The 27,213-nt window shown below is 43.1% G+C and overlaps 1 protein-coding gene across 3 annotated transcripts in view; it reads right to left on the reverse strand.

Annotated features, from left to right (window-relative positions):
• Nucleotides 1-27,213, reverse strand: part of kitlga (kit ligand a) — a 48,494-nt gene that overhangs the window by 9,883 nt on the left and 11,398 nt on the right. For 2 of the 3 annotated variants that reach the window (XM_061675887.1, XM_061675886.1), the window contains exon 2: nucleotides 3,992-4,102. The exons of the other annotated variant lie outside the window; for it this stretch is intronic. In XM_061675887.1, coding sequence (XP_061531871.1) covers nucleotides 3,992-4,102 — 111 coding nt within the window. The remainder of the gene's footprint in view (nucleotides 1-3,991; nucleotides 4,103-27,213) is intronic. 3 annotated transcript variants of the gene reach the window in all.

Here is a 27,213-nt window from a genome sequence, read left to right on the forward strand (position 1 = left end):
GCCAGGACGAAAATCACACTGCTCCTCCTGAATCTGAGATTCGACTTCCTGACGGACCTTCCTCTCCAGCACCCCTGAATAGACCTTACTGGGGAGGCTGAGGAGTGTGATCCCCCTGTAGTTGGAACACACCCTCCGGTCCCCCTTCTTAAAAAGGGGGACCACCACCCCAGTCTGCCAATTCAGAGGCACTGTCCCCGATGCCCACGTGATGTTGCAAAGGCGTGTCAATCAGGACAGCCCCACAACATCCAGAGCCTTTAGGAACTCGGGGCGAATCTCATCCACCCCCGGAGCCTTGCAACCGAGGAGCTTTTTAACCACCTCGGTGACCTCAACCCCAGAGATAGGAGAGCCCGCCTCAGAGAACCCAGACTCTGCTTCTTCATGGGAAGGCGTGTCGGTGGAATTGAGGAGGTTTTCGAAGTATTCTCCCCACCGACTCACAATGTCCACGGTGGAGGTGAGCAGCGCCCCATCCCCACTATACAAAGTGTTGGTGGTGCGCTGCTTTCCTCTCCTGAGACGCCGGATGGTGGGCCAGAATTTCCTCGAAAACATCCGGAAGTCTTTCTCCATGGCCTCACCGAACTCCTCCTGTACCCGGGTTTTGCTTCAGCGACCACCAAAGTTGTATTCCGCTTGACCAGCTGGTACTCATCAGCTGCCTCAGGAGTCCCACAGGCCGAAAAAAGCCCGATAGGACTCCTTCTTCAGCTTGACGGCATCCCTCACCATTGGTGTCCACCAACGGGTTTGGGGATTGCCGCCACGACAGGCACCAACCACCTTACGGCCACAGTTCCGGTCGGCCGCCTCAGCAATGGAGGCGCGGAACATGGTCCACTCAGACTCGATGTCCCCCGCCTCCCCCAGAACATGAGCAAAGTTCTGTCGGAGGTGGGAATTGAAACTCCTTCTGACAGGGGATTCTGCCAAAAGTTCCCAGCAGACCCTCACAATACATTTGGGCCTGCCAGGTCAGACCGGCATCTTCCCCCACCATCGGAACCAACTCACCACCAGGTGGTGATCAGTTGACAGCTCCGTCCCTCTCTTCACCCGAGTGTCCAAGACATGCGGCCGCAAGTCCGATGACACGACCACAAAGTCTATCATCAAACTGCGACCTAGGGTGTCCTGGTGCCAAGTGCACGGGTGGACATGCTTATCCTTGAACATGGTGTTCGTTATGGACAATCCGTGATGAGCACAGAAGTCCAATAACAGAACACCGCTTGGGTTCTGATCGGGGGGGCCGTTCCTCCCAATCACGCCCTTCCAGGTCTCACTGTCATTGCCCATGTGAGCATTGAAGTCCCCCTGCAGAACGACTCTCCAGCACCCCCTCGAAGGACTCTAAAAAGGGTGGGTACTCTGAACTGCTGTTTGGTGCATAGGCACAAACAACACCCGAAAGCGGAGGGAGGCTACCCTCTTATCCACCGGGGTGAACCCCAACGTACAGTTCCCGAGCCGGGGGGCAATAAGTATACCCACACCTGCTCTGCGCCTCTCACCGTGGGCAACTCCAGAGTGGAAGAGAGTCCAACCCCTCTCAAGAGGACTGGTACCAGAGCCCAAGCTGTGTGTGGAGGCGAGTCCGACTATATCTAGTCGGAACTTCTCGACCTCAAACACCAGCTCGGGCTCCTTCCCTGCCAGAGAGGTGACGTTCTACGTCCCTAGAGCCAGCTTCTGTAGCCGGGGATCGGATCGCCAAGGTCCCTGCCTTCGGCCACCGCCCAGCTCCCACTGCACCCGACCCCTATGGCCTCTCCCACAGGAGCTGACCCCATGGGAAGGGGGACCCACGTTACCCTTTCGGGCTGTGCCCGACCGGGCCACATGGGCGCAGGCCCGGCCACCAGGCTCTCTCCTCCGAGCCCCACCTCCAGGCCTGGCTCCAGAGGGGGGCCCCGGTGACCATCATAAGGGGTCTTTGAACCGTGCTTTGTCTGGTCCCTCACCTAGGACCTGTTTGTCATGGGTGACCCTGCCAGAGGCATAAAGCCCCAGACAACTTAGCTCCTAGGATCATTGGAACACACAAACCCCTCCACTACGATAAGGTGACGGATCAAGGAGGGGCATAGGCAAAATGATGATTATTTTCCACAAAATAATGGCGAAACAGTCAGCAGGCCTCCCTCCTATTTCTTCCGTAGTCCATATTCAAGTGGGCTTGTGGAAAACTGCCATTGAAATTTTGATTTTTCAATATGGTTTTATTTCATTTATTTTGAAGTTTTTTTATTGCGGTACGTTTTTATATTTTTCTTGTGTGTATATGAATGGTATGTGTATGTTATACATACATACTTTTTTCTTTTTTTATAACCATGCAGCACTTTGTGCGACTGTGGACATTGTAAGTGTGTTATATAAATAAACAGTGAAAATCCTGGTGAAAACAACAAAATAAGAAAATAAATTGAACACAATGCTGTGAGAAACGATTGTCCACTAGTTCTAAACCGCTACCTCTCTCTTGTTACATTACAACACACTGATTTTGATAGATATGACTGGCTGCACGCTAACACAACACTGCATACTTTTTGTTTGATACATGTCATGACAGATACACACCCAGATCTCCTTATAAACATAGTTACATTACACTTGGTCGCACGGACACAACAAACGCACAAAATATAAACACAGGGTACGTTCGGAAATTCAGTCCGACGCTCTCACCGTGCCCCGAGATTGTGGCACTCAGAGACAGAGTGAGCTCCATTTTCAATAACTTTACTAATGAACGTGTTGGCTATTCGCAGGGATACGTCAGTAACGATAAATTATATGTTTCTAAAAAGGTCAAGGTCTGTATCTGTACTGGGATGTATCAAACAGAAGTGTATGCAGTGTTGTGTAAGCTTACAGTCCGCTGGTATTTGCTCGGACGCCACAGGGTGGAGTTTCCATTCCGGTAGCCGTTTTTCCTTTCCTTTCCGTAACAAGGAACAAAGCAACAACAATGGCGACCGTGGAACAGTGTCTGCTAGAACAAATGGACCTAGATGATCAGATGATACGTTTAGTTATGCTGCAAAATCGATTGAGAAGGCGGCGGCGTAGGTGCTATGTGGAACCGGGAGGAACGCTGATTACATCATCACAGCATGTGACTAAAACGGACCAATCACGAGAGATGATCTCCGCGGCATTCTACGCGCAGCAACTATTTTTGCCGTGTGCGCGTCACGCTACGCAGAGGGGCCGGGCGGACCAATTCGAGCCAAATGTCTGGGCTTTGGGCATTCTAGTGTTAATATGAAAATGCAGAAGTCATATGACAGAAAAAGGTGTAATTTTATGGGAAGATGTCATAAAATTAAGAAAAAGATTATGGTGAAAGGTCACTGTATTATTGAAAAAAGTTGTCAAGCTACTGGAGTAAAGTCCTAACATTATACACAAAAAGCTGCTGATTGTGGAATGAAGTTAGAATTTTTTACAAGAATGTGTATAAACACATGCACACACACAACCCCCCCCCCACAAACACACACATATATATAGGTATATGTATTATATGAATATGCTGTAATAGGATGAAAATGAAATAATATATTTTTTTTAAAGTTGTAATCCAATTAGAATAAAGTACAAAATATACGGAAAAACCATGTAATGTTTATCAGGAAAAATTTGTCACATTTTTAAAAGTTACGTTAGGGGCAATCACCTTAACATTACCAAAAAAAGTTCTACCATAAGTTGCAGTACGAAAGACGTAATGTTACGAATTTAAAGGTGTAATATTGGGGGAAAGAATAGTGTAATGTTCAAAGAATAACTTTGACATATTACGGGAAAAATGGTGTTAAGTTAGTGGTTTGCATGACAGATTTACTTTATCTAGCTACAAATTGTAATGCAAATGTACAGTATGGATGCTGTTTCAATGGACCATAACATGGGTATGTAAGAAAAGTAGGCTATCATTGGAATCGTTTTGGATCGAAGCAGCATTTGTTCTTACCAAAATTGAGAGTCTCGACACGTCATCTGTCACTGGGTTGACGTCAAATTTACTTGAATGCACCCCGAGCGTGATCAGCAGCAGTAAATGGACAAAGACGCGTATCCGAATCTAACAAAAACACAAAAAACAACAAGTTAATAACAACTTAACAGTCATATGTGCTGGGAGTCCATTCCTATGGAATTTTCCAATTGTAGGAAAAGAGTACTGCCTATTCTTAGAAAGGAAAATAAATATCAGGCTTTCTCATTCTGTGACTGTTACTGTTTTATGACAATAAAGTCGTAAGATTCCAAAACAAATGTTTTAATGTCACAAGAATAAAGTCATAATAATACAAAAAAGGTTAGAACATTACGAGAATGACGTACCGGTAATAATATTGTGCGGAAAAAGTCGATATTTTAAGAGATTAAAGTCACAATAATACGAGAACAAAATTTGCGATGTTGGTAAAAAAAAAGTCCTAATTTCAAGAGAAAAAAGAAATAATACTGCAGAAAATTAAGATTTTGTAATCTTTTGAGAAGATATAAAATTATGAAAAAAGTTATAGTTAGAATATAGTTTACATTTTGTGAGACAAAAGTTCAAATATTACAGAAAAAAAGTTGGAATGTTTCAAGAGTAAAGTCAGGAATATTACAGAAAAAAACTTTGAATACTATGAGAACAAAGTTGTTTCACTAAATGTACCTAATGCTGGACAAAAAAAGTAATACCGTCACAACAAAATGTGTACCATGTACAGTAAAGTTGTAACATTACCCAAAAAATTGAAGTGTGGGAATAAATGAGTATTATTTTAAAAACTGCCACAATTCTTGGAGAATAAGGTCACAATAATATGGGAAAAAGTTGTAATGCCACGACAATAAAGTGGCGATACTGTAAAGTAGCAAAAATTAAATACGGGAAAAATTTGTCACGCGACAAGAATACAGTTGTAATATTACGGGAAAAGTTGTAATGCTGTGAAAATATTTTTGTGAGATTGCGGGATAAAGTTTTCATTTTTTACGAGAATAAAGTTGTAACGTCATGAGAATAAAGCAACATTACAGTAAAATTTGTGCTATATATAATGAGAAAAAAAAAATCCAAATATTCATAAAAAAAGTTCCGATACAATGAGAATCAAGTAAAAATATTTTGGAAAAATTTAATACTATGAGAATTAAACGGTAATTTTATGGAAAATGTGACTTTACGAGAAGAAAGTAGCAATATGGAGTCACAATTCTTTGAAAATAAAGTGGTAATCTTGCAGAAACAAAAGTGTAATGTTACGAAAATAAAATCTAATTACAGTGGACCCCAGATTTAAAAATCTAATTTGTTCCATGACTCCGTTCACGGACTAAAATGTTTGCAAACCAAGGCAATGTTTCTAATGTAACAAGGCAGAAGTGAGGGTTAGGCACAAAAACCTCACACCCCGCATTCCAGAATTGTGGAATTCCTGTTCACACAGGCGTTGTCCTGCCTCGGGAAATTGTCCCGGTCGATTTTCTTCCCCGATTTCATGTCTGTGCATCGGTACTACAAAGATCTGCGATTTATCCGTCTGTGCTTTTCACAAAGAACACAACAGGCATGTCGAAAGAAAGGCCGATAGTGGTGCTCAAGCACATGCCCTTTTCCCCTGGATGAAAAAAGTGCCTCATTTTTTTTTTTGTATCATCCATATTTAAAGAATAAAAATGACCCTTTCTCATCAATTCCCCACAAAAGCATTTTGACATTTGACAGGCTGAACAATTTGAATTGTTGTGACAATTGTGGCCCTCACTGATCGAGCACAAGCTCTCTCCTTGCCCCTTCCTCCTCTTCCACTTACAGCTTATGTCGTACTGAGTGCCAGAGACACGCCATCCTTCAAGTAGATCATTAAATTAGTGTCTGGTGTGAGGCATAAAATAGTTGTCAGATGGCAAAAATTGCTTTCAACGCAAAACTTCCCACCCATCTGTTCCGAATATCTTTTCACAGGTGCTGTCCTCTGTTACCACTTATGGGTGGACTACAACTCCCCAGTCCATGTTGGTACCATTCCCACAGAACAGCGACAGAAAAAAACAACCACGAAAAGACGGCTTTGACAGAGAGATCAAAGCAGAGAAATTCCAGGGTCAATATGTATTTAAGTACCACCCCTGAAACCAGAAACCTTTACAGGTCGAACCCTGATTTTTTTATTGGGGTAGCTGGGAAATAGGGCTGAAAGGTCCCGGTTTCAATAGGTAAGTGTAACATACATTACATTCAAACATTCAAACCTTTTCTTTCTTAAGGTCAACACTTACCAACAATCGGGCCAAAATTCTAGCATTTTTCCCTCCCTTGTGATCAAAGTCAGCAAAGACCCAATCGTTGGATGTCTCTGGAAGACATCCTTAGAGATCATCCTGTGGTGTGTTAAGAGCGATTTCTCAACCCTGACCTGCTGTTCAATATTCCTGAAAACCTTATGCGTGCCATCAAAACTGAGTCGGGCTGAGTCACAGACACATTGTGATGTGAAACGGAACAATAGTCAACCAGGAGGCCAGGAAGTACAACTCTCATAAGTTCATCCATTTTCTTTGGCGCATATCCTGATTCGGGTTGTGGGTGAGCTGGAGCCTATCCCAGCTGAGAAGCAGGGGACTGGTCATCAGCCAATCCCAGGGCACATATAGACAAACAAGTTTTTGCACTGGCAGTCACACCTTTAGACAATTTAGGGACTTGGATTAACCCAAAATGCATGCAAGCCGGCGTACCGGGAGAAAACTCAGCAAGCACTTGGAGAACATAAAAGCCAGGGATGTGGAGTAACGCAGTACAAATACTTTGTTACGATTAAGGATGTCTCGATCCGATCATGTGATCGAAAATCGGGTGGATCACGTGATTTGCAGCTGATCGAGAGCAGGTGAAAAAAAATCGGTTTTATTCATTTTCTGACATTTAAATGTCAGAAAATGAATAGAATAGAACCGCCAAATAGAACCGCAAGAGCTTCATTTTATATTAAACAATGTTACTTTTCAGGGTATTTTTGGTACCGGTATAATACAAGTGACTGAAAGAGACACACAGTGTGTGTCTGTGTGTGTTTGTGCGTGCGTGACACACACGCACAAACACAATCTCTGCCCTCCCTGAGCGTGCTTTCGACTTTTTAATGACACCCCAGGTGTAGTTTACTGTTAAACTAAGCAACAAAAAGAATTACACATGATGTATATTTAAATACAAGACAGACGTGAGAAATTTAGATTTAAATTTAAAATTTAAAAATCGCCATCTTAATGCTAAGAGTGAATGGAAACCCCCATTGACAGGCTAGCTAGAATTAGCATTAGATCACAGGTGGGATTTACCTTCGAATAACAAATATTTATACACAAACTCCATAGTAACACATATAGAAAGGTAATATAACAATAATCTTCTTTTTTTCTATTTTTTTCTTTTTTTAAACTACGAAGGTGTAGCTCCATCGCACCACACCGCCCTTACGAGGCCAAGGCACGCACAGCAGGAACAGCAGATACAGCCCCCCCCCCCCCCCCCCCACGACTTTCTGACATGAAATCAGACTGAAATTTTCCTGTTTTAGGTCAATTTGGATTATCAAAATTATTTGCATTTGCTAACTATACATTTCACCCCCTATATTTTAATATGATTATTTTACTTGTTACAAATATATTAAAAGTTGAGTTTTGGCACATTTTTTTTTAGTTATCGTTACTTGAGTATTTAGTTTTCGGATGACTTTTTACTTTTCTCCATCTATTTGACAATAGATATCTGTACTTTCTACTCATTCCTTTGTCAAAATAGGCTTGTCACTTTTTTCAACCTTGGTTGATGATGAAACATAAAACAAATGGAGAGCGCTAAGATCAACTGTAGTTGGATTCTTGTTATAAGGGAGCATTGACAGTGACGATGCAACAGTTTTAGAGAAGCAATAGCTTTATTTAAAATAATTGTTTCATGTTGTTAGCTCCAAGGATTGATAGCGAACACGTTGTCTGGCATGTCTTTCTAATCTGAGAAAAAAAAGAGAGAAAAAAAACACATATAGATGAGGTGTATTTTTTCAGTTGTTATCATCTAATTGAGCATTTCTTGTGAGTCAGTTCACATTAGCAAAGCGATGGGAACACGTTGTTTTGATAGATATGTCCTACTGGATTTATTTATTTATATTTTTTTTTTTTACAACTTATATTAGGGTTGTTTAAGACTAAATTGTCCTTGCTTTTAACAAAAGGTTCATTGCAAATTAAATTGTCTTAAATGTTTACAAAATGTATATAATGATCATTTAAAGACTAAACTCTCTTTTATGTTCATAGGAAAACATCAGTGTATAAAACGAAGAGGCCACATTTTCTTGATTGACCAAGGGGAAACATTAACAAATCATTTAAATACATTACAATTATTACAATTTAATATGTATATTTCTAACGGGATAGAAGAAACTGACCGGTCTGTACTTGTCACTTCAGCCGTCATGAAGTGATTAGGATCACTTCTATTACATTCAACATAAAGATCACAAGTGAACCACTATGTCAATTTATGCCAAAGAATGTTTCCCAAGAAGCATTGCAGGTGTTTATATAAGGCGGCATCTGAAGTTTAGCCCAAAAACTAAACAAAAAAAACATTAGCAATTCCCAAATGGATGTCAGCAAGCTGAGCCTTGTCGGATATGTTCTTTTTGGATTGCCACACTGGTCTCGCAGGGACTTGTTGCAATTTGTGCGAAAAGCGCTTACGTGCACACTTTGCGTCGCTCACAACAGGAAGAACGGCGAGCGGCGGTCCCCTAGGTGGCAGGAAGGACGTAAATAAAGCCGTAAAAACAAAAACAAAGAGCTATTCATTTTCTAATTGTCATCCTCAGCGTTGTTTTAGGGATGTCTTGAAAGGGGGAATCCATGACTAATAGTTCAAACTCCAAAATAAATAGGCTCGCTTCAACATTGAGACACCACCCAAAACACTATGGCACAAAGCACATTATTCTTTAAAGACACACTGAAATCCCTGTGAGGCATCTTGTTGGTAGAATCCGCTGGGGCCAGCAAGAAAAATAACTGACACCAATATACACTCACATAATCCACGAGCACCTTTCATACTGTCCGTCAAAACTGGCTTTGGAAAAAGGGGGTATCAACATTGAAAGGGGTAGATGAAAGCGACAAGGTCAAGTATCAGAGGGGGACGGGTGCTGTGTGAAAGTGAATAGTGAAAAAAGTAAAGACGCACACTCAGATTTTCCCCTGTGTTCCTGCTCTCGGTACCAAAAAGGAATGGAGGGAGCAAAGAGACCCAGAAAGTTTCCAGGCTTCGGAGGTAGTAACAGAAGTGGAGCAGAGGCGGGACGGAGATGGTGTGAAAGGGAACAGTGGTAAGTCACAATGTTTAACACCGTGCACCCAGCTTTACCCCACTGTGGTGCTATCTGTGTGAAAGGTACCAACAAGGATTGGAGGGATAAAAGTGACCTAGAAAGTTCTCAGCTTCAGAGGTAGTAAAAGAGGTAGACCAGAGGCAGGATGGCGGTTGTGTGATAGCTAATAGTGGAAATCTGCAACATTTAACACCGCGTGCTCAGTGTGAAAGGTAATCACAAGGAATGGAGGGATGAAAGCGACACAGAAGGTTTAGTATTAGAGACGGGACAGCAGCTGAGTCAAAGTGTATAGTGGAAAACCGGAAAGGGGGTGTAAGGTTTCACACAGGATATGCTGCATTTTCTCTGTGTCGCTGTTTTGTGTAAAAGGTAAAGACATGGAATGGGTAGCATGAAAGCAAACCAACAAGTTCCTGGTTTCTGAGGTAGTATCAGAGGCTGAGCAGAGGCGGGACAGTGGTTGTGTGAAAGGGAATACTGGAAAACCGGTAAGGGGGTGTTTGACCTTTTATTCTTGTGTTGCTTTCATGGGTGAAAGGTATCGAAATGGAATTAGTAAGCACAAAAGTGACCTAGCAAGTTCTCGGTTTCGGAGTTTGTGTCAGGGGCATAACAGAGATGAGATGGTGGCTTGCAAAATGGGAATAGCAAACGCTCTTGCTTTTTCACTGCTTTTTCCGATGTCGTGTAGGGTACGATTCAGTCTTGGATCTACACCACATACTGTACCGTGCTGGCCCTCTCTTCACTCGCACAGACAACTCTACTGGTCCATGTTTATCTGTAAAACACTCATTGGCAAGAGCCCACCCTATCGTTGCTCTCTGCTCACCATGCATACCACCACCCGTACTTTCCGTTCCATCAGTTTTATGAACCTCTTTGTTCCCAAAGTCTGCACTACTTTTGATTGATTTTCTTTTCAATTTTTACATTTTTGAGTGTTGCTACACTCCATCCATCCATTTTCTGAGCCACTTTTCCTCACTAGGGTCACGGGCGTGTTGGAGCCCATCCCAGCTATCATCGGGCAGGAGGCGGAGTACACCCTGAACTGGTTGCCAGCCAATCGCAGGTCACATACAAACAAACAACCATTCGCACTCACATTCACACCTACGGGCAATTTAGAGTCTCCAATTAATGCATGTTTTTGGGATGTGGGAGGAAACCGGAGTGCCCGGAGAAAACCCACGCAGACACGGGGAGAACATGCAAACTCCACACAGGCGGGGCTGGGGATTGAACCCAGGTCCTCAGAACTGTGAGGCTGACGCTCTAACCAGTCGTCCACCGTGCCGCCGTTGCTACACTCGACAACAAATAATAAAACTCATCTCATTCATCCCAATGTCATTGTTTAAAAAGGTAGTGAGGGATATTGTACATGATCGCTGCACCTGTTTTTAGCTTATGACCCTTATATTCATCATATGCTATGATGTAATGTAATGTATTATGTACATATGTAACTATATCACATTGTACAGTTAGTTATTGTAGTTCTTCATATTTGCTTTTATTTTGCTTTGTTTTTGTCTACAGCCAAGTCGGCATTGCAAATGACAATTTGCGGCCCTCTCCCACGGGCGCCGTCGAGGGCTATTCACTGGAATTGTGAGTTACTCAGTAATAATAGCTTTGCTTATTTCTAGCACCACTGCATCATGCAGTTAGCCGTCAACCTCTGCCTACAACCCGAAAAATGCATCTTCATAAAAGTTTTGTGTGTTATTTGGGGTAGCGTCTCTGTTGTGGTGACCCGCATGCAGCTCACACAGCGACCCGATGGCGAGTTGGACGGCTCCACAGCAGAGTGGCCTGCTACTAGCGGCTAGGCTAGTACTCATTAGCCATTAGTTGGCTCATGGTCCAGCGGACCGACATTGGCTCCGTCCAATACTCCACAGCCTTACCCATTGCGCCGCGTGTAGATCCACACAACAGAGACCCTTAAGGGAAACATAACTGTTTATTACGTTTGCTAGCCAGCGAGTTAACGAGCCAGCGACCTTACCTCAACAGCGGCGGGGTCGTTTAAAACATTTAAAACTCTGACTTGTTGTGTGTGGGTCCCCCCACATAACAGAGCCACAGGGAAGTTAATTGTTTATTAAACATAACCACAGCGGCACACGTTATTCAGCCAGTAGCTGACTACAGACACTTGAGCACACAGCGTACGAAGGAAGTGAAGGACTGTCTCCAGTGCCATCAACGGAAACGCCCACACGGTCAGAGCCTTATTTTACATACATGGTGATTTTGTTCATTCATTCAAATTTGGCAGGCTTTTTAAAAAGACTCTTCTCTGTGGTGTGTCAAGTTTAGAAGACATGTTTTTGTAAACATCAAAGACAAATTAGTTTTCAATTTACCAACATTATATGTTTTATAAACATCAAATACCATTTGGAACCTAATGGGGGTGGGAAAAAGGTTCACACAACAGTGCTAACCATACTGTCCCCTTTTTTTTTTTTTTTTTTTTGTTAAATTTGCTTTCACACAGCTGTTGTCCCGCCTCCGCGAAGCCTGATATCTCAAACATTGTGGAATTCCTGGGTTACCTTAATCCCCCATTCCATGTCAGTACCTTTCAAACAGCAAACAGTGTGACGTATGAAGTAGTTGTTGTATAGTGACAATTTCAACACAAGAAGGCGGTGAGATTCCCTTTCACACCGCCGTCGTCCTGCCTCTAATGTGACTTCAGCTCCAAATTCCATGTCTGTAGAACAGCGACAAAGAAAACAGCTATCTTTGTGACGTATTAGATAGTTGCTGGACTTTTGCTTTTTTTTACCGGCATCTTAAGACACACACAAAAAACGCACATATGTGAATTCACAAATAACGAACGAATACACGTTTTGTGACTTTTGTTGGTGGTCGGCTGTCAGATAATATGTGCTCAATTAAAGGTTGGCAAATATTGGCTTAGACTAATGCACATAAACTGTACGAGCCCCCCTGGCCTCCACCAGAACCATCTTTGGACTCAGTAAAACACCTAAGCTAAAGTCCATCGGATGCTGCTAGTGTTAGTAGCATATCGAAAGTTGGACATTTTGCAGCCCCGCATATCGAGTCAGGCTTTTCAATGCTCCCACGTGTCGTCTTTACTATGACACAATTGTTCCACGTTTCCCCAGGTCAGAGGGGCCATAGCGTAGTGGTTGTGTGAGCCTTATCTTAAGGGTCCACAAAATCATTTTCCATAACTTATGCGGTGACAAGTTTAAAAATTTGGCAATTAAATTTTTTTTTTATAAAATTACTCATCCCTACCTTAGCTTTGGGCTGATTAAAATCTGATATGATTGTGACGTATTATCACATAATTCTGCATCTCTCTCACACTCTTTTGTCATGTAGAGTTGTACAAGTGAGGCAAGACAACCTTGGCTTAGAAGCACATAGACGACTCATGAAAAAAATAAGGGTATTGGGGTTCTGGGTGGCGGTACAGTGGTTGATTGTTTAGCACATCTGCCTCACAGTTCTGAGAACCAGGGTTCAAATGGCAGGTTGGTTGAAGACTCTAAATTGCCCGTAGGTGTGAATGTGAGTGCGAATGGTTGTTTGTTTCTGTGTCCCGTGCCATTGGCTGGCTGTGCCCTGCCATTGGCTGGCGACCAGTTCAATTCGCCCGAGGATGGCTGGGATAGGCTCCAGCACGCCCTTGACCCACGTGAGGGTGAAGTTTCAGAATAAATCTAAAATTCACTTTAACCTTTACAAGTGAACTTAATTTGACCTCTCAAGTCTTGAATTCACATGTTCAACTGTTCAGTGTTTCAATGAATTTTGCATAACCTGCTGTTTTCAAACTAGGAGCTGAAAGGGAAAAATTCATAACAGGTCTTTGATCCATTAAGGGACCAAAACATTTTGTGGCGCAATTGGAATTGGTATTTAAACAGCCCTTTTAGCCTTGCTGTTCGAATTTTCATAAAATCTGACCATAATTGATCAGCAATACCTCTAGTCATTTAGAGGCCCAGGGCAAACAAGTCATGCAGCCCTTCACATCTGTGTACTGCACTGACAAGTTTTATTTTCAATTTAACACAAGGTCTCCAGTGATAAAGGCCTAAAAATCCCTCTTGAGGATTATCATGCAAGTGCATCATCTCTTATTTATTTATTTATTTTTTGTCCCGTTCAGCTGTTAGGTCAAGCAGAATGGAGGATCTGTATCCCTTTTATGCCGGAATAGTTTTACTGTGTCACAGTGGAGTTGACAGAATCGGTGACAAGGGCAGCCTTGGCGGAGTCCAACCCTCACCGGGAACGACTTACTGCCGGATATGCGGACCAAACTCTGACTCCGGTCGTACTGGGACCGAACAGCCCGTATCAGGGGTACTTGTTCATGAGTGAGAGAAGAATGGAACGGGAGATCGACAGGCGGATCGGTGCAGCGTCTGCAGTGATGCGGACTTTGTATCGGTCCGTTGTGGTAAAGAAGGAGCTCAGCCGAAAGGCGAAGCTCTCAATTTAAAGGTGGATCTACGCTCCTACCCTCACCTATGGTCACGAGCTGTGGGTCGAACAAGATCCCGGATACAAGCGGCCGAAATGAGTTTCCTCCGCAGGGTGTCCCGGCTCTCCCTTAGAGATAAGGTGAGAAGCTCGGTCATTCGGGAGGATCTCAGAGTAGAGTCGCTGCTCCTCCACATCGAGAGGAGCCAGATGAGGTGGTTGGGGCATCTGATTCGGATGCCTCCCGGACAGGTGTTCCGGGCATGTCCCACTGGGAGGAGATCCTGGGGACGACCCAGGACACGCTGGAGAGACTACGTCCTTCGGCTGGCCTGGGAACACCTCGGGATCCCCCCGGAAGAGCTGGATGAAGTGGCTGGGGAGAGGGAAGTCTGGGCGTCCCTGCTAAAGCTACTGCCCCCGCGACCCGACCCGGATAAGCGGTAGAAAATGGAGGGATGGATGGAAAGTGGAGTTTATAAGCTTCCGCTGTGGTTACCCAAGCTATTTCTATATTCATGAGTTATTTGTCTCAATAAGTGAGTGGCCCCACACCCAGTGAAAGAGTCCCAGCGGTGTGTGCCTGCAGACACATGCAAGTGAATTGACATCGTTTTACATGCACAAAGATTGACAGAAGTGTCCTGTAATTGCTGTGCCCGCACCGTGGAGGTTAAGGACTACACCCAATCAATCGAGGGGCGGGATCAGGCCCAGGGGTCCACCTGAGAGCAGCCCGCCGGACAGTACACGTCCCACAACGAGGGACCCAGGGCGGTCCGCCGGGCCCACCGAGACGCTCAGACAACTGGCCACCCAGAGGAGGCCACAGGTACCCAATGCCACCTCCCCAGCCAACCAATGCTTTTACTGTAATTAATCGACATTTGATATAGTTTATCATTTTGACCGCTTTAATACTCTGTGAGTACAGTATATGTGATTAAAAGCGCCACACGTGTCACTCTCAACTTTAGCTCTAATTTAATCTCGGCTGACACTGACAGCAGTGCTATTCCTACTGGCAAGAGGGTCTGGCTCTTGCTGTTGTCGATTATGCACGTTCAGTGTCACCGTGAAAAAGAAACGGTTTTCCTTTCACCTTCACATCTTCACTGGGGCAACTCTGCTTAATTTGCACAGAGGCAGTCAGAAGATGAAATGGTTCATTGCCTGAGAAAGGAGGAGAGCATGCAAAACGATCTTGACAGATTAAGCATTCTGATGTGTTTTTAGGCGGCACGCTGGCTGACTGGTTAGAGCGTCTGCCTCACAGTTCTAAATTGTCCGTAGGTCTGAATGTGAGTGCGACTGGTTGTTTGTTTGTATGTGCCCTGCGATTGGCTGGCAACCAGTTCAGGGTGTACCCCGCCTCCTGTCCGATGATAGCTGGGAGAGGCTCCAGCACGCCCGCGACCCTAGTGAGGAGAAGCGGCTCAGAAAATGGATGGATGGATGGATGGATGGATGTATTTTTAAGATTGTGACTTAAGACTGAAACAGAAGAAAACTTTATTAATCAGTTTTTATGACAAGATTCCTGCTTTGCAACTTAAAAAATAAGCACTGTGTCTTCTATTTTGTCATACCCACAACAATGACAACTAGTCACTAGAGGGTGGAAAAGTCCCTAAATATTTCAACCAAATGGCTAAGTTACCAACATTGTAAACTTGTAAACTATGCACATCAGCTAGCGGCAATGGATGCATATTGAGTTGACTCAACTCAGCTTTATTTATAAAGCACTATAAATACTGCCACAGCTGAAAACAAGGTGCTGTACACAGATAAGAATCAAACTTTAAAAAATAAAAACAACTTCCATCCATCCATTTTCTGAGCCGCTTCTCCTCACTAGGGTTGCAGGCGTGCTGGAGCCTATCCCAGCTATCATCGGGCAGGAGGCGGGGTACACCCTGAACTGGTTGCCAGCCAATCGCAGGGCACATACAAACAAACAACCATCCGCACTCACATGCACACCTACGGCCAATTTAGAGTTGCCAATCAACCTAGCATGCATGTTTTTGGGATGTGGGAGGAAACCAGAGTGCCCGGAGAAAACCCACGCAGGCATGGGGAGAACATGCAAACTCCAAACAGGCGGGGCCGGGGATTGAACCCGGCTTCCCCAGAACTGTGAGGCAGACGCTCTAACCAGTCACCCACCGTGCCGCTAAAAACAACTTAAAATAAACAATTAAAACAAAAACAAACAATAAAAACACTAAACAGTGGCTGAGTCGTAAGCCGGGTTGAAAGCCAGAGAATAAAAATGGGTTTAAAGATGGACGGTGAGGGGGCTTCTCTCATGTGCAGAGGAAGATCATTCTATAATGTGGGACCAGTGGCAGAAAACTCCCTATCCCCTCTGAGCTTCAGCTTAGACTTCGGTACCTCAAGAAGCAGAATTACCATATATTTCATTTGGTTACGTACTAAACCATCCATCCATTTTCTGTATAGCTTATCCTCACTCGGGTCGCGGACGTGCTGAAGCCTATCCCAGCTATGTTCGGGTGAGAGGCGCGGTACAACCTGAACCAGCCAATCGCAGGGGACATATCAACAAACAACCATTCGCACTCACATTCACACCTACGGGCAATTTAGAGTCTTCAATCAACCTACCATGCATGTTTTTGGGATGAGGGAGGAAACCGGAGTACTCTGAGAAAACCCACGCAGGCACGGAAATTGAAATTGCCCCGCAGGGTTACCATCATAACGGGTGGTCCTTTAAGAGGGAAAATGTGTCAGGAAACTTTAATTAATACATTAAACTTTATTGCCAGTGTTTCTGTTTTCATTTTTTTTTATTTACAAATGCATTCTGGCAACAATATGACTCATCTTGTAAAGTGATGACTGAGCACATTTTTATTGCAGCCTTTTGCTTGTAAAATTCCTTCTTTATTCTCGCAGTATTGCAACATCAAAACTTTCTGAAAACACTTGGTCAGGCGTGGCCCATGGGTCACATGCTTTATTCTGTCCCACGAGCAGGACATTATCAAGAGTCCTGAAACATTTGTTGCATTTATTTAGCCACTTTCTTGTCTTCAAATTGTTGAATAAAAATGTATTAATTAATTAAAAACATTTACCTCATTAAATAATCGTTTAGTTTAATTATTGTAAATAACATAATATTAGTATTGTAATTATTAATTAATTATAATAACATTTTGATAATTATATTTTTTATAAAATAAAAATGGGCATGAATTATTTTTTTACTATGAAAATAAACTCTTGTCAAATTAATTTAGACATTTCTCCCTGAAGTTGGTGAGTTAGAATGTCTAAATTCATTTTTGTTGTTGTTTTGTTTTATTCATTATCTCATTAAACAACTACGTTAGTTATTTATTCTAAAAGGGAAGTCTTCACTTCCTGACCACACTCACCATTTCTCTGGACGGTTGAACCCAAGTATGTAAAATCCTCCACCCTTGATATCTCGTCTCCCTGTAGCCTCACTCTTCCCCCACCACTCCTCTCATTCATGCACATATATTCTGTCTTACTTTGGCTAATCTTCATTCCTCTGCTTTCCAGTGCATCCCTCCATCTTTATAACTGTTCCTCCACCTGCTCCCTGCTTTCACTGCAGATCACGATGTCATCTGAGAACATCATGGTCCACGGGGATTCCAGTCTAACCTCATCTGTCAGCCTATCCATCACCACAGCAAACAGGAAAGGGCTCAGAGCTGATCTGTGATGCAGTCCCACCTCCACCTTAAATTTGTCTGTCACACCTACAGCACACCTCACCGCTGTTCTGCTGCCCTCATAAATGTCCTGTATTATTCTAACATACTTCTCTGCCACTCCAGACTTCCGTATGCAGTACCACAGTTTCTCTCTGGGTACTCTGTCATAGGCTTTCTCTAGATCTACAAAGACACAATGTAGCTCCTTCTGACCTTCTCTGTATTTTTCCATCAACATCCTCAAGGCAAATAATGCATCTGTGGTACTCTTTCTAGGCATGAAACCATACTGTTGCTCGCAAATACTCACTTCTGTCCTGAGTCTAGCCTCCACTACTCTTTCCCATAACTTCATTGTGTGGCTCATCAACTTTATTCCTCTATAGTTCCCAAAGCTCTGCACATCACCCTTGTTCTTAAAAATGGGCACCAGCACACTTTTCCTCCATTCCTCAGGCATCTTCACACGCGCTAGAACTCTATTGAACAAGCTGGCCAAAAACTCCGTAGCCACCTCTCTTAGATGCTTCCATACCTCCACGGGAATGTCATCAGGACCCACTGCCTTTCCATTTTTCATCCTCTTTAATGCCTTTCTAACTTCCACCTTACTAATCATTGCCACTTCCTGGTCCACCACACTTGCCTCTTCTACTCTCCCTTCTCTCTCATTTTCCTCATTCATCAACTCCTCAAAGTATTCTTTCCATCTATCTAACACACTACTGGCACCAGTCAACATATTTCCATCTCTATCCTTAATCACCCTAACTTGCTGCACAGCCTTCCCATCTCTATCCCTCTGTCTGGCCAACCTGTTTAGATCCTTTTCTCCTTCTTGAGTGTCCAACCTGGCATACATGCCATCATATGCCTCTTGTTTGGCCTTTGCCACCTCTACCTTTGCCCTATGTTGCATCTCAATGTATTCTTTCGCCTCTCCTCTGTCCTCTCGGTGCCCCACTTCTTCTTAGCTAACCTTTTTCCTTGTATGATTTCCTGCACTGTGAGGTTCCACTACCAAGTCTCCTTCTCTCCTTTCCTGCCAGAATATACACCAAGTACTCTCCTGCCTGCCTCTCTGATCACCTTGGCTGTAGTGGTCCAGTCTTCTGCTCCTCCTGTCCACCGAGAGCCTGTCTCACCTCTTCCCGAAAAGCTGCACAACACTCGTCCTGTCTCAGCTTCCACCACATGGTTCTCTGCTCTGCCTTTGTCTTCCTAATCTTCCTCCCCACCACCAGAGTCATGTTACACACCACCATCCTATGCTGTCTAACCACACTCTCCCCTACCACTACCTTACAGTCGGTAACCTCCTTCAGATTACATCGTCTGCACAAAATGTTATGCTTCTACCTCCGCTCTTGTAGGTCACCCTATGTTCCTGCCTCTTCTGGAAGAAAGTGTTCACTACAGCCATTTGGATCCTTTTTGCAACGTCTACCACCATCTGTCCCTCAAAGTTCCTTTCCCAGATGCCTTACTTACCCATCACTTCTTCATCAGCCCTATTTCCTTCACCAACATGTCCATTACAATCTGCACCAATCACGACTCTCTGTCTGGGATGCTCAGAACTACTTCGTCTAGCTCCTTCCAGGATTTCTCTTTCACCTCTACGTCACATCCTACCTGTGGGGCATAGCCGCTAATCACGTTATACATAACACGCTCAATTTCTAGTTTCAGCCATATCACTCGATCTGATATTCTTTTCACCTCCAAGACATTCTTAGCCAACTCTTCTTTTAAAATAACCCTACTCCATTTCTCTTCGCATCTACACCATGGTAAAATAATTAAAACATTGCCCCTAAACTTCTAGCCTTACTGCCTTTCCACCTGGTCTCCTGGACACACAATATATCAACCTTTCTCCTAATCATCATGTCAGCCAACTCCCGAGATTTTCCTGTCATAATCCCAAGATTCAAAGTCCCCACATTCAGTTCTAGGCTCTGTACTCTCCTCTTCTCTTCTGCCGAAGAACCCGCTTTCCACCTCTTCTTCTTCGACTTCCGACCCACAGTAGCTGAATTTCCACCGGCGCCCTGCAGGTTGACGGCGCCGGTGGCGGACGTTGTTAACTCGGGCCACGACCGATCCGGTGTGGAATTCTTTGGATGAACGCTCATATTTGTTTGGCAAAGTTTTAAGACGGATGCGCTTCCTGACGCAACCCTCTGCATTTATCCGGGCTTGTGAACGGCCTACAGTTTGCACTGGGATGTGCCCCCCATAGGGTCAATTAATCAGAATATAATGTAATATAAAAATATTATATAAATATAAATATTTTGTATTTTAATATTTATAATACATTTTAAAATAATACAGGTACTTATTGCATTATTAAAATAAACTATTTTAAATTAAATTTGTGACTTTTGAAGAATCCACGGTCACGTTGTTTTTGATGCAGTTTGAAAACCCAAAAGACGAACGGAGCCCTGTTGTGTAACTTTTATCATGCAAGCATCACACTATAGAATACAGGACTGCGTGCAAACCTCTTTTAACCGGTTTGATTTTTTGGAAGACGCTTAAGTGGAAAACACAGTGCTGGCCAAGATGATAGATGTACAGACCTTTAATTAGCCAATCAGTCACAAATTCAAGTAGCTCAAAGGGACTTTGTTTAATCAAATATATCGCAAATGTTTTATTTGATTTCAACCAGAAATGCACATTGCTAATGGCACATGGTGTGCTCTTGAACAAGATTAAGATTCTTATCTTGAGGGCATGCACTCAGGAAAAGCAATACACCTCTGCCAAATATTTTACAATCTCCTGTCATTTGGACTGTTTTGTTTACCTTCTGGCTCCATACATGCACGCTATTTATTTAGCTGCTAAATTCGCATTGTACTGAGCCAAGAGGGTTGAAGTTCAAATGTCAACGTAGCGCTCGGGGATGAAAACAGATAAAATTTACAGATAACATTTCAGATGTTGAACATTATTCTTTAATTTTTGTTTATTCTTTTTACTATTAGCATTTAGAGTCACTGAGATTCTGGGTTGTCTCCCAGAAAAAGAAGAACAGAACCGTAGAAAATTTCAACAACGACAAAGAAGAAGACAACAATAAGGAAAACGACTCAATGATGATAGATGTTAAAGAGCTACGAGACATGGCACAAAGTTGCTATGCTAGTCCCAGCAAAAGAAAATAAACAGAAGAAGAAGTGGCAGACTGTACAAAACAACAACGGCGACAAAGACAACAGCGGTGCTCGGGGACTTGGTAAAAAGCATCCCAGGTGGTGGCAGTATTTTTTACATTTTCTTCTAGTTTTAGGGGAAAACAAAAAGAAAACTTGTTTTACTTCATCATATTTTTAAACATTTGGAGCCTGTGCTAGCTAAATAAAGAAGAAGACAGGAACCATAGAAGAAGACAAGAACAAAGAAGACATAACAGATGCATATCATCAACCTAACAGCATATTTGCATAAGTCATTTTTAACTTGGGCACTACTGGCACTATATCAATAAAAAATACCAATGTGCTTCTGAAAAACTATGTTTTTTTTCTTAATGTCTGTAGATTATCAGTCATCCAGGTCATAATCATCCTCAAAAGTTGAATCGAGGCAATGGACTCTTTGTCTTGTTGAATTTGTTGTGGGTTTTTTTTGTGTTCTGAAAACATTGAAAAATTACTTATTTTACTGTGTTGAAAAATACAGTGATTACTGCAATATTGCAATAAAAAAAAGACAACGACCAAGAAGAAGAGAATATCAGAAGCTTATGTTGATGCTGCAAAACTCAAAGATTCCACAGTATCGACACCAAACATCATCCAGATATTTTCCCTGTTAACAAAGCCTAACTAAGAATAAACTGATAAAACGAAACATGCAGGTCCTCGCATGACACGGGTTCCGTGATTTCACACTAATCTCCGGCCCTCCGTCATTGTTTTGTGATACGTTTCATGGCGAAGATTAGCGGTGAACATGTTTAAGGCTGCCCTGGCCGTCCAAATGTTAATCTCAAATGATTGTTTTTTGGTCACATCAATTTGCTTTGTAGGTCGAGCGGTGGCTGCAGTTAAAACATCCATGGTTTGACTTAGCAAGTTGAAATTTGGTAGGCAGATCTATTATGAGTAGGCACACAGAAAAATGTGACTGCAAGCATGAAAAAACACAGAGCAAGTCTGCCACTTTGGTTTGGAATTCGCATTTTGGGCTCATTTTGACCATTTCCACGGGTCTTAATAAGAGAGTTCCTCTTCCTCTTAAAAGTTGGGATTGTATCCGATTGCTACAAAATTTCAAGCATCTATAAAAGACAGATGGAGATGGGTGACCCTAAACAGCAGAAAGTTTTTGTCATTGCGTGTGGGCAGAGCATGGCTTTGAAGTTTTGATGACTTGACATGAGTTCAGTAGTGCAACCAAGAGGATTTGAAAAATTCAGCCCCAGAAGCCAAAAACATTCAGCGACATGAAATTTCGTATTCATGTTTATTACAAGTGGACTCACAAAAAAAGTCATCACAAGAAGTCTGCCATTTTGTTGTTCAACTGTTCATCATTTTACATCTGCCTCCGCCTGCTCTTGGGTCCAGCTACTCCCCACACGTGACAGAATACTTTGGCCACTATGGACCCAGCAACTCCGGAGGTACTGAAGAATGCACTAACCCTCCAAGGCGCCCACATTGGACGACAGGACAAAATACTGCTAGAAATCACCGAAATGCTCCACTCCCTTTCGCAACAGATCTCCCTCCTTTCCCAACAGATGCAATCCATTCAAACCCCTGTAAGTACTCCTCCCGAGCCTGCAGCCTCCGAGCCACCCCGCTTCCCGTACAAAGAAGCTCATGTCCCTCTGCCTGAGCCTTACTCCGGGGACCTAGGTGCACGTAGCCAGTTTACTCTTAATTGCTCACTCGTATTCAATCTCCAACCGTACAGTTATCCCACCGAACGTTCCAAAGTAGCATATGTCACTAACCTCCTCCGCGGCAAAGCAGCAAAATCGTCCACTTCATTATGGCACAACTCCTCCCCGGTCCTCCTTTCGTTCGTTTCATTTTCCGCCAAACTCCGTAAGGTTTTCGATCAACCCATTCAGGGCAAAGAAGCCACCCGTCGTCTCCTCACACTCACTCAGGGCGCTAAGTCCTGTAGCGGAGTATTCCATTGACTTCCGTATCCTTGCGGGTGGGATGACGCAGCCCTTAGGGGAATCTTTTCAAATGGTCTCGCCGAACAAATCAAAGACAAGCTTGCGGTCCGGGACGAGCCTTCCTCCTCTTCCCGTTGCATCTGATGAATCCATGCGAATAGGTAAAACACGTTTAATTCCACAAGAACGTCAGCGTTGTGTCATCCAGCGGCTGTGCATCTACTGCGGTCAATGTGGTCATTTTATTTCCTCGTGCCCCCTCTGACCAAAAGACGTCGCGGTGAGCCAAACCTCCGTTCCCTCCAGCTCTCCCTCGCACATAACTGTTCCCGCTTACATTATCATTTCTGCTCATAACACCCCCATCACTGCCCTTATTGATTCCTGTGCCGATGATAATTTTATTCATGAAGAATTAATTCACTAGCTCCAAATCCCTCTCCAACCACTTTCGTCCCCGAAAAAAGTCACAGCCCTGGATGACCGAGTAATTTCCCCGGGCACCCACCAAACAGTACCTATCACACTCCGTATTTCAGGCAATCACCGCGAAAACATTTCCCTTTTTGTCATTCCTTCCCCTGAGACCCCCTTAGTTCTTGGTATTCCCTGGCTCCGAGTCCACAACCCCGCCATAGACTGGACTTGTTTATCCATCAGCAGTGTTCACCACTGCTCCCGTTCTGCATCACCCTGACCCTTCCCTCCAGTTCATGGTGGAGGTTGATGCCTCGGATGCCGGAACTGGAGCAGTCCTCTCGCAGCGAGACCCCACGACCCATAAACTTCACCCCTGTGCTTTTTTTTCCCGTCGCCTATCTCCAGTGTAAAGGAATTATGACGTCGGAAACCGTGGGCTGCTGGCCATAATATGGGCCCTGGAAGAATGGAGGCACTGGCTGGAGGGGACTAAACAACCAGAAAAACCTCGCTTACCTCTATACCGCTAAACGTCTCAACCCCCGACAAGCACGCTGGGCACTATTCCTCATCAGATTCAATTTCAGTCTCTCCTTCCGTCCCGGTTCCCGTAACAGCAAGGCAGATGCCCTCTCCCATATTCACTCACCACCCTCTAGCTCAGCATAACCCGAATCCATCCTTCCAGCCTCCTGTTTTGTTGGAGCGGCGACGTGGGAGATTGAGCAGGTGGTCAAGGAGGCCCAAAAGAACCAACCTGATCCCAAGACCAGGCTCCTGACTGCCTGTTTGTCCTGGATTCAGCACGTTCGGAAGTCTTACAGTGGGCCCGCAACTCAAAATTAACTTGTCACCCTGGCATCACCCGTACTACCCAGTTCATTCAACAGCACTTCTGGTGGCCCGGCCTCTTCAAAAACACCCGAACATGAAATTTGGTAGGCATATTTATCCTGAGAAGACCCACAAAGACTTTAGGAAGCCATGCCCGAAACCAGGACAGGAAGTCTGCCATTTTGGTTTAAAGCGGCCATTTTTGTGACATTTCCAAGGATCCATCAAAAGCAAAATATTTTGCCCAACTGCCACCAAATTTGATGCACGTAAAAATTGCATTTTTGGTTTTGTTTTTTGTTTTGGTAATTACATGTGGGTAGTGTGCCAGCATAGTTAAAAGACTTGTCTTGAAGCAAAACAATAAATAACTCATCTCCGGAAGCGTTGGCATCCTTCCGACTCTGCATACTGCCATCAAATCTTCCGTTCTGCTTGCAGCTTTAACATTAAACTGGAAACCAAAAGAGCCGCTGATGGCAGTAAAATTATAAAGATAAGAAACTCCCGACTGCCTCTGAAGTCTTTTATGTCCCGGGCATCATTATCTCCAAACATGCCGATAACATCAGACCACTACGCTGAGTAAAAAGGCTAAATACCAATGCAGGCAGAAAAACACGAAGTGTGCTTTGGGTTTTTCCCGCCGTCGATGGACTCTCGCTTGCTCGCTGCTCTTGATGTGCTAATCGATTTAGTCTTTGAGCTCTGCCCGTCTGCTGAGGAGCACTTAAATCATTTGATTTAATACGGATGAAGAAGAACAGACGCCGGACAGACGGGAGTCACTTGAGGCAAGCCGGAGAGAATCTCCTTACTAATCCGACAGGCAACTAGACGACACTTTTTGTTTTTTTTAACACAATCAAAAATACCAAAATATTACAAATATGAATATGTAACCCTAAGCCTAGTTTGAAACCCAGCGTTAAAACCCGAACCGAAGCGTGGAATGTTAATTTGAAACACTAAGCCTTGTTTGAAACCCTAACCAAGTTATTTTCTTTATTTTTGTATTGTTTTTTTTTTAAACCTTCATTTGAAACACTAACCTTGCTTGAAAACTGTGATTTGAAACGCAAACTGTTGTTTGAAACCCTATTTTGAAAACCTACTGAGTGGATCCACACTGTCACTCTGCGCTGCAATCACAAGCAAGAACTGGACTGACTGTTCCAAAGCATAGCCGTGCTGACTTGAGCCAGGCTGGACTGGACCATTTGGTGGAAACGGGGTATGCTTTACGTTAATGTTAGCTCTGGGGTGTCCGTGCTCCCTGCAACATGTTTGCATTAAGGTGATGAAAACGAGATGATTCAACTTTACTATCAGTTGTTTCTTTTTCCTGGTGGGTATGGGGAGCGTCTATTTGAGGGAAGCGTAAGCCGATAACGCACCCGCCAGTTAATCGGAGGCACGGCATCTATTTGAGGGATGACCCCGATTTGACGTCATGCGAAGCTAACAAAAACAACATACTATATCACAATTCTACCAAGGGATCCCCTGCAAGGTTTACGCACGAATCACTGACAGTATGCAAGTAAACACGGCCTCCACTTAATTTGTGAAATATGCTTTCTCTTTCGGATAAAAAGGGGAGGGAACCAAATTTAAAGTCTTTTGTAATATTGTGACTTTATTCTCATAACATTGCAAATGATTTCCCCTGATATCATTTCAACTTTTGGTAGTAATTGTGCAATTGCAATACACCAGAGGGATCTGTGCGCTGAAGTGCCAGGATGAGGCAATCATTTTGCATTCACACAATAGCAGACAGCAAAAATAAATTGTGTTCTTTCTGATATATGAATATATATGAATTTGTAAAAGAGTCCGAGCTATTGCATGTCTTTACTGTTATTCCGATTGTATAAAGAAAGAAGTTAATGGGTTTAATGAGTAATTAGGATCATTTATGCACTTGTATCTGCAGAGTTTGAAGGGCTATACATGTAAATTGTTCACCTCACACGACTTTTATGAAGCTGGTTTTGTCTCTTTCTCTTATGCACTTTTTGTCTTGAAGCGTCTTTCAACGGGCCATTAGTTTCATAAGATTATACATTTTTCTGTAACGTTACAATTTTCTTTACTTTTTCTGGTAATATTACATTATCTTATTAACATTAAAACTTTTTTCCTTAAAATTACAACTTTATTCCCATATTTTTTTTTCATAATATTGAAACATTCTTCCCGAAGGTTTACAACTTTTAATTGTAATATTATAAAATATCTTTATTCTTGTTACTTTGCAACTTTCACCCATAAGATTAGGTCTTTACTCTAAGTATTTTGAGTTTTTGATAATATTAACTTGACCTTGGAGATTTTTTGTATTCTGACCTCATTCTCGTAAATTCAAACTTTTTTTCTGTAATATTGCGAAATTAAAACATCACAACTTTTTTCCCCCTGAATATTCCGTTTTATTTTCATAACATCACAACTTTAAGATTACAACTTTTGCCGTAATAGTGTGACTTTATTCTTCTATTCTTGTAACATTACAACTTTTACCCAGACTATTCTGACTTTATTTCTAGCATCTGGACTTTTTGGATAATATTACTTTACGTTAGAACATTTCTCATAATATTCCAACTTTGTTCTTGAAACATTTCAAAATTGGGGGTCGTAATTCATCAAACATTGGATTCTGATTGCCATTAGTAACCTGGATTGCACAAAGATGTGTTACTCATCTTCCTGTGTCCATTCCGCAAACAGTCAGACGAATTTTATTCCTGGAAAAACTCATTTTAAATGCAACCGTAACATTCCTGGAATGGGTCAAAACTGTCCCTCTTGATCCTCCATTTTGGTTGCATGCATGAGTGATGGCTGGTCCTCACTTGAGGACATGACAGCTTCACTCAGAGGCAGCATGTCCAGCTTGTTAACGCAGCTGGCACGGTCTGCTGAGAAAGGGTATGGTCACATCGCCATCGCAAAGCAACACAAGCCAAGCCTCAATGCTAAGTTCCATCAGCCTTTCTATGGCGTTATTGCATTATAAATTAGCTTTAATCTACCAGACCTTCATCATTATATAGTTTGGTTGAACAGTTTGGTTTTAAAATACATGATACACAGCTCAATTGTGTTTTATGTAGCAGTTTTACAGTCAACTTCAACTGGGAGTGACGAATCAAAAGCTTGAAGC

This window comes from Phycodurus eques, chromosome 5 (genome assembly GCF_024500275.1).
Source record: "Phycodurus eques isolate BA_2022a chromosome 5, UOR_Pequ_1.1, whole genome shotgun sequence".
Taxonomy (NCBI): Eukaryota; Metazoa; Chordata; class Actinopteri; order Syngnathiformes; family Syngnathidae; genus Phycodurus; species Phycodurus eques.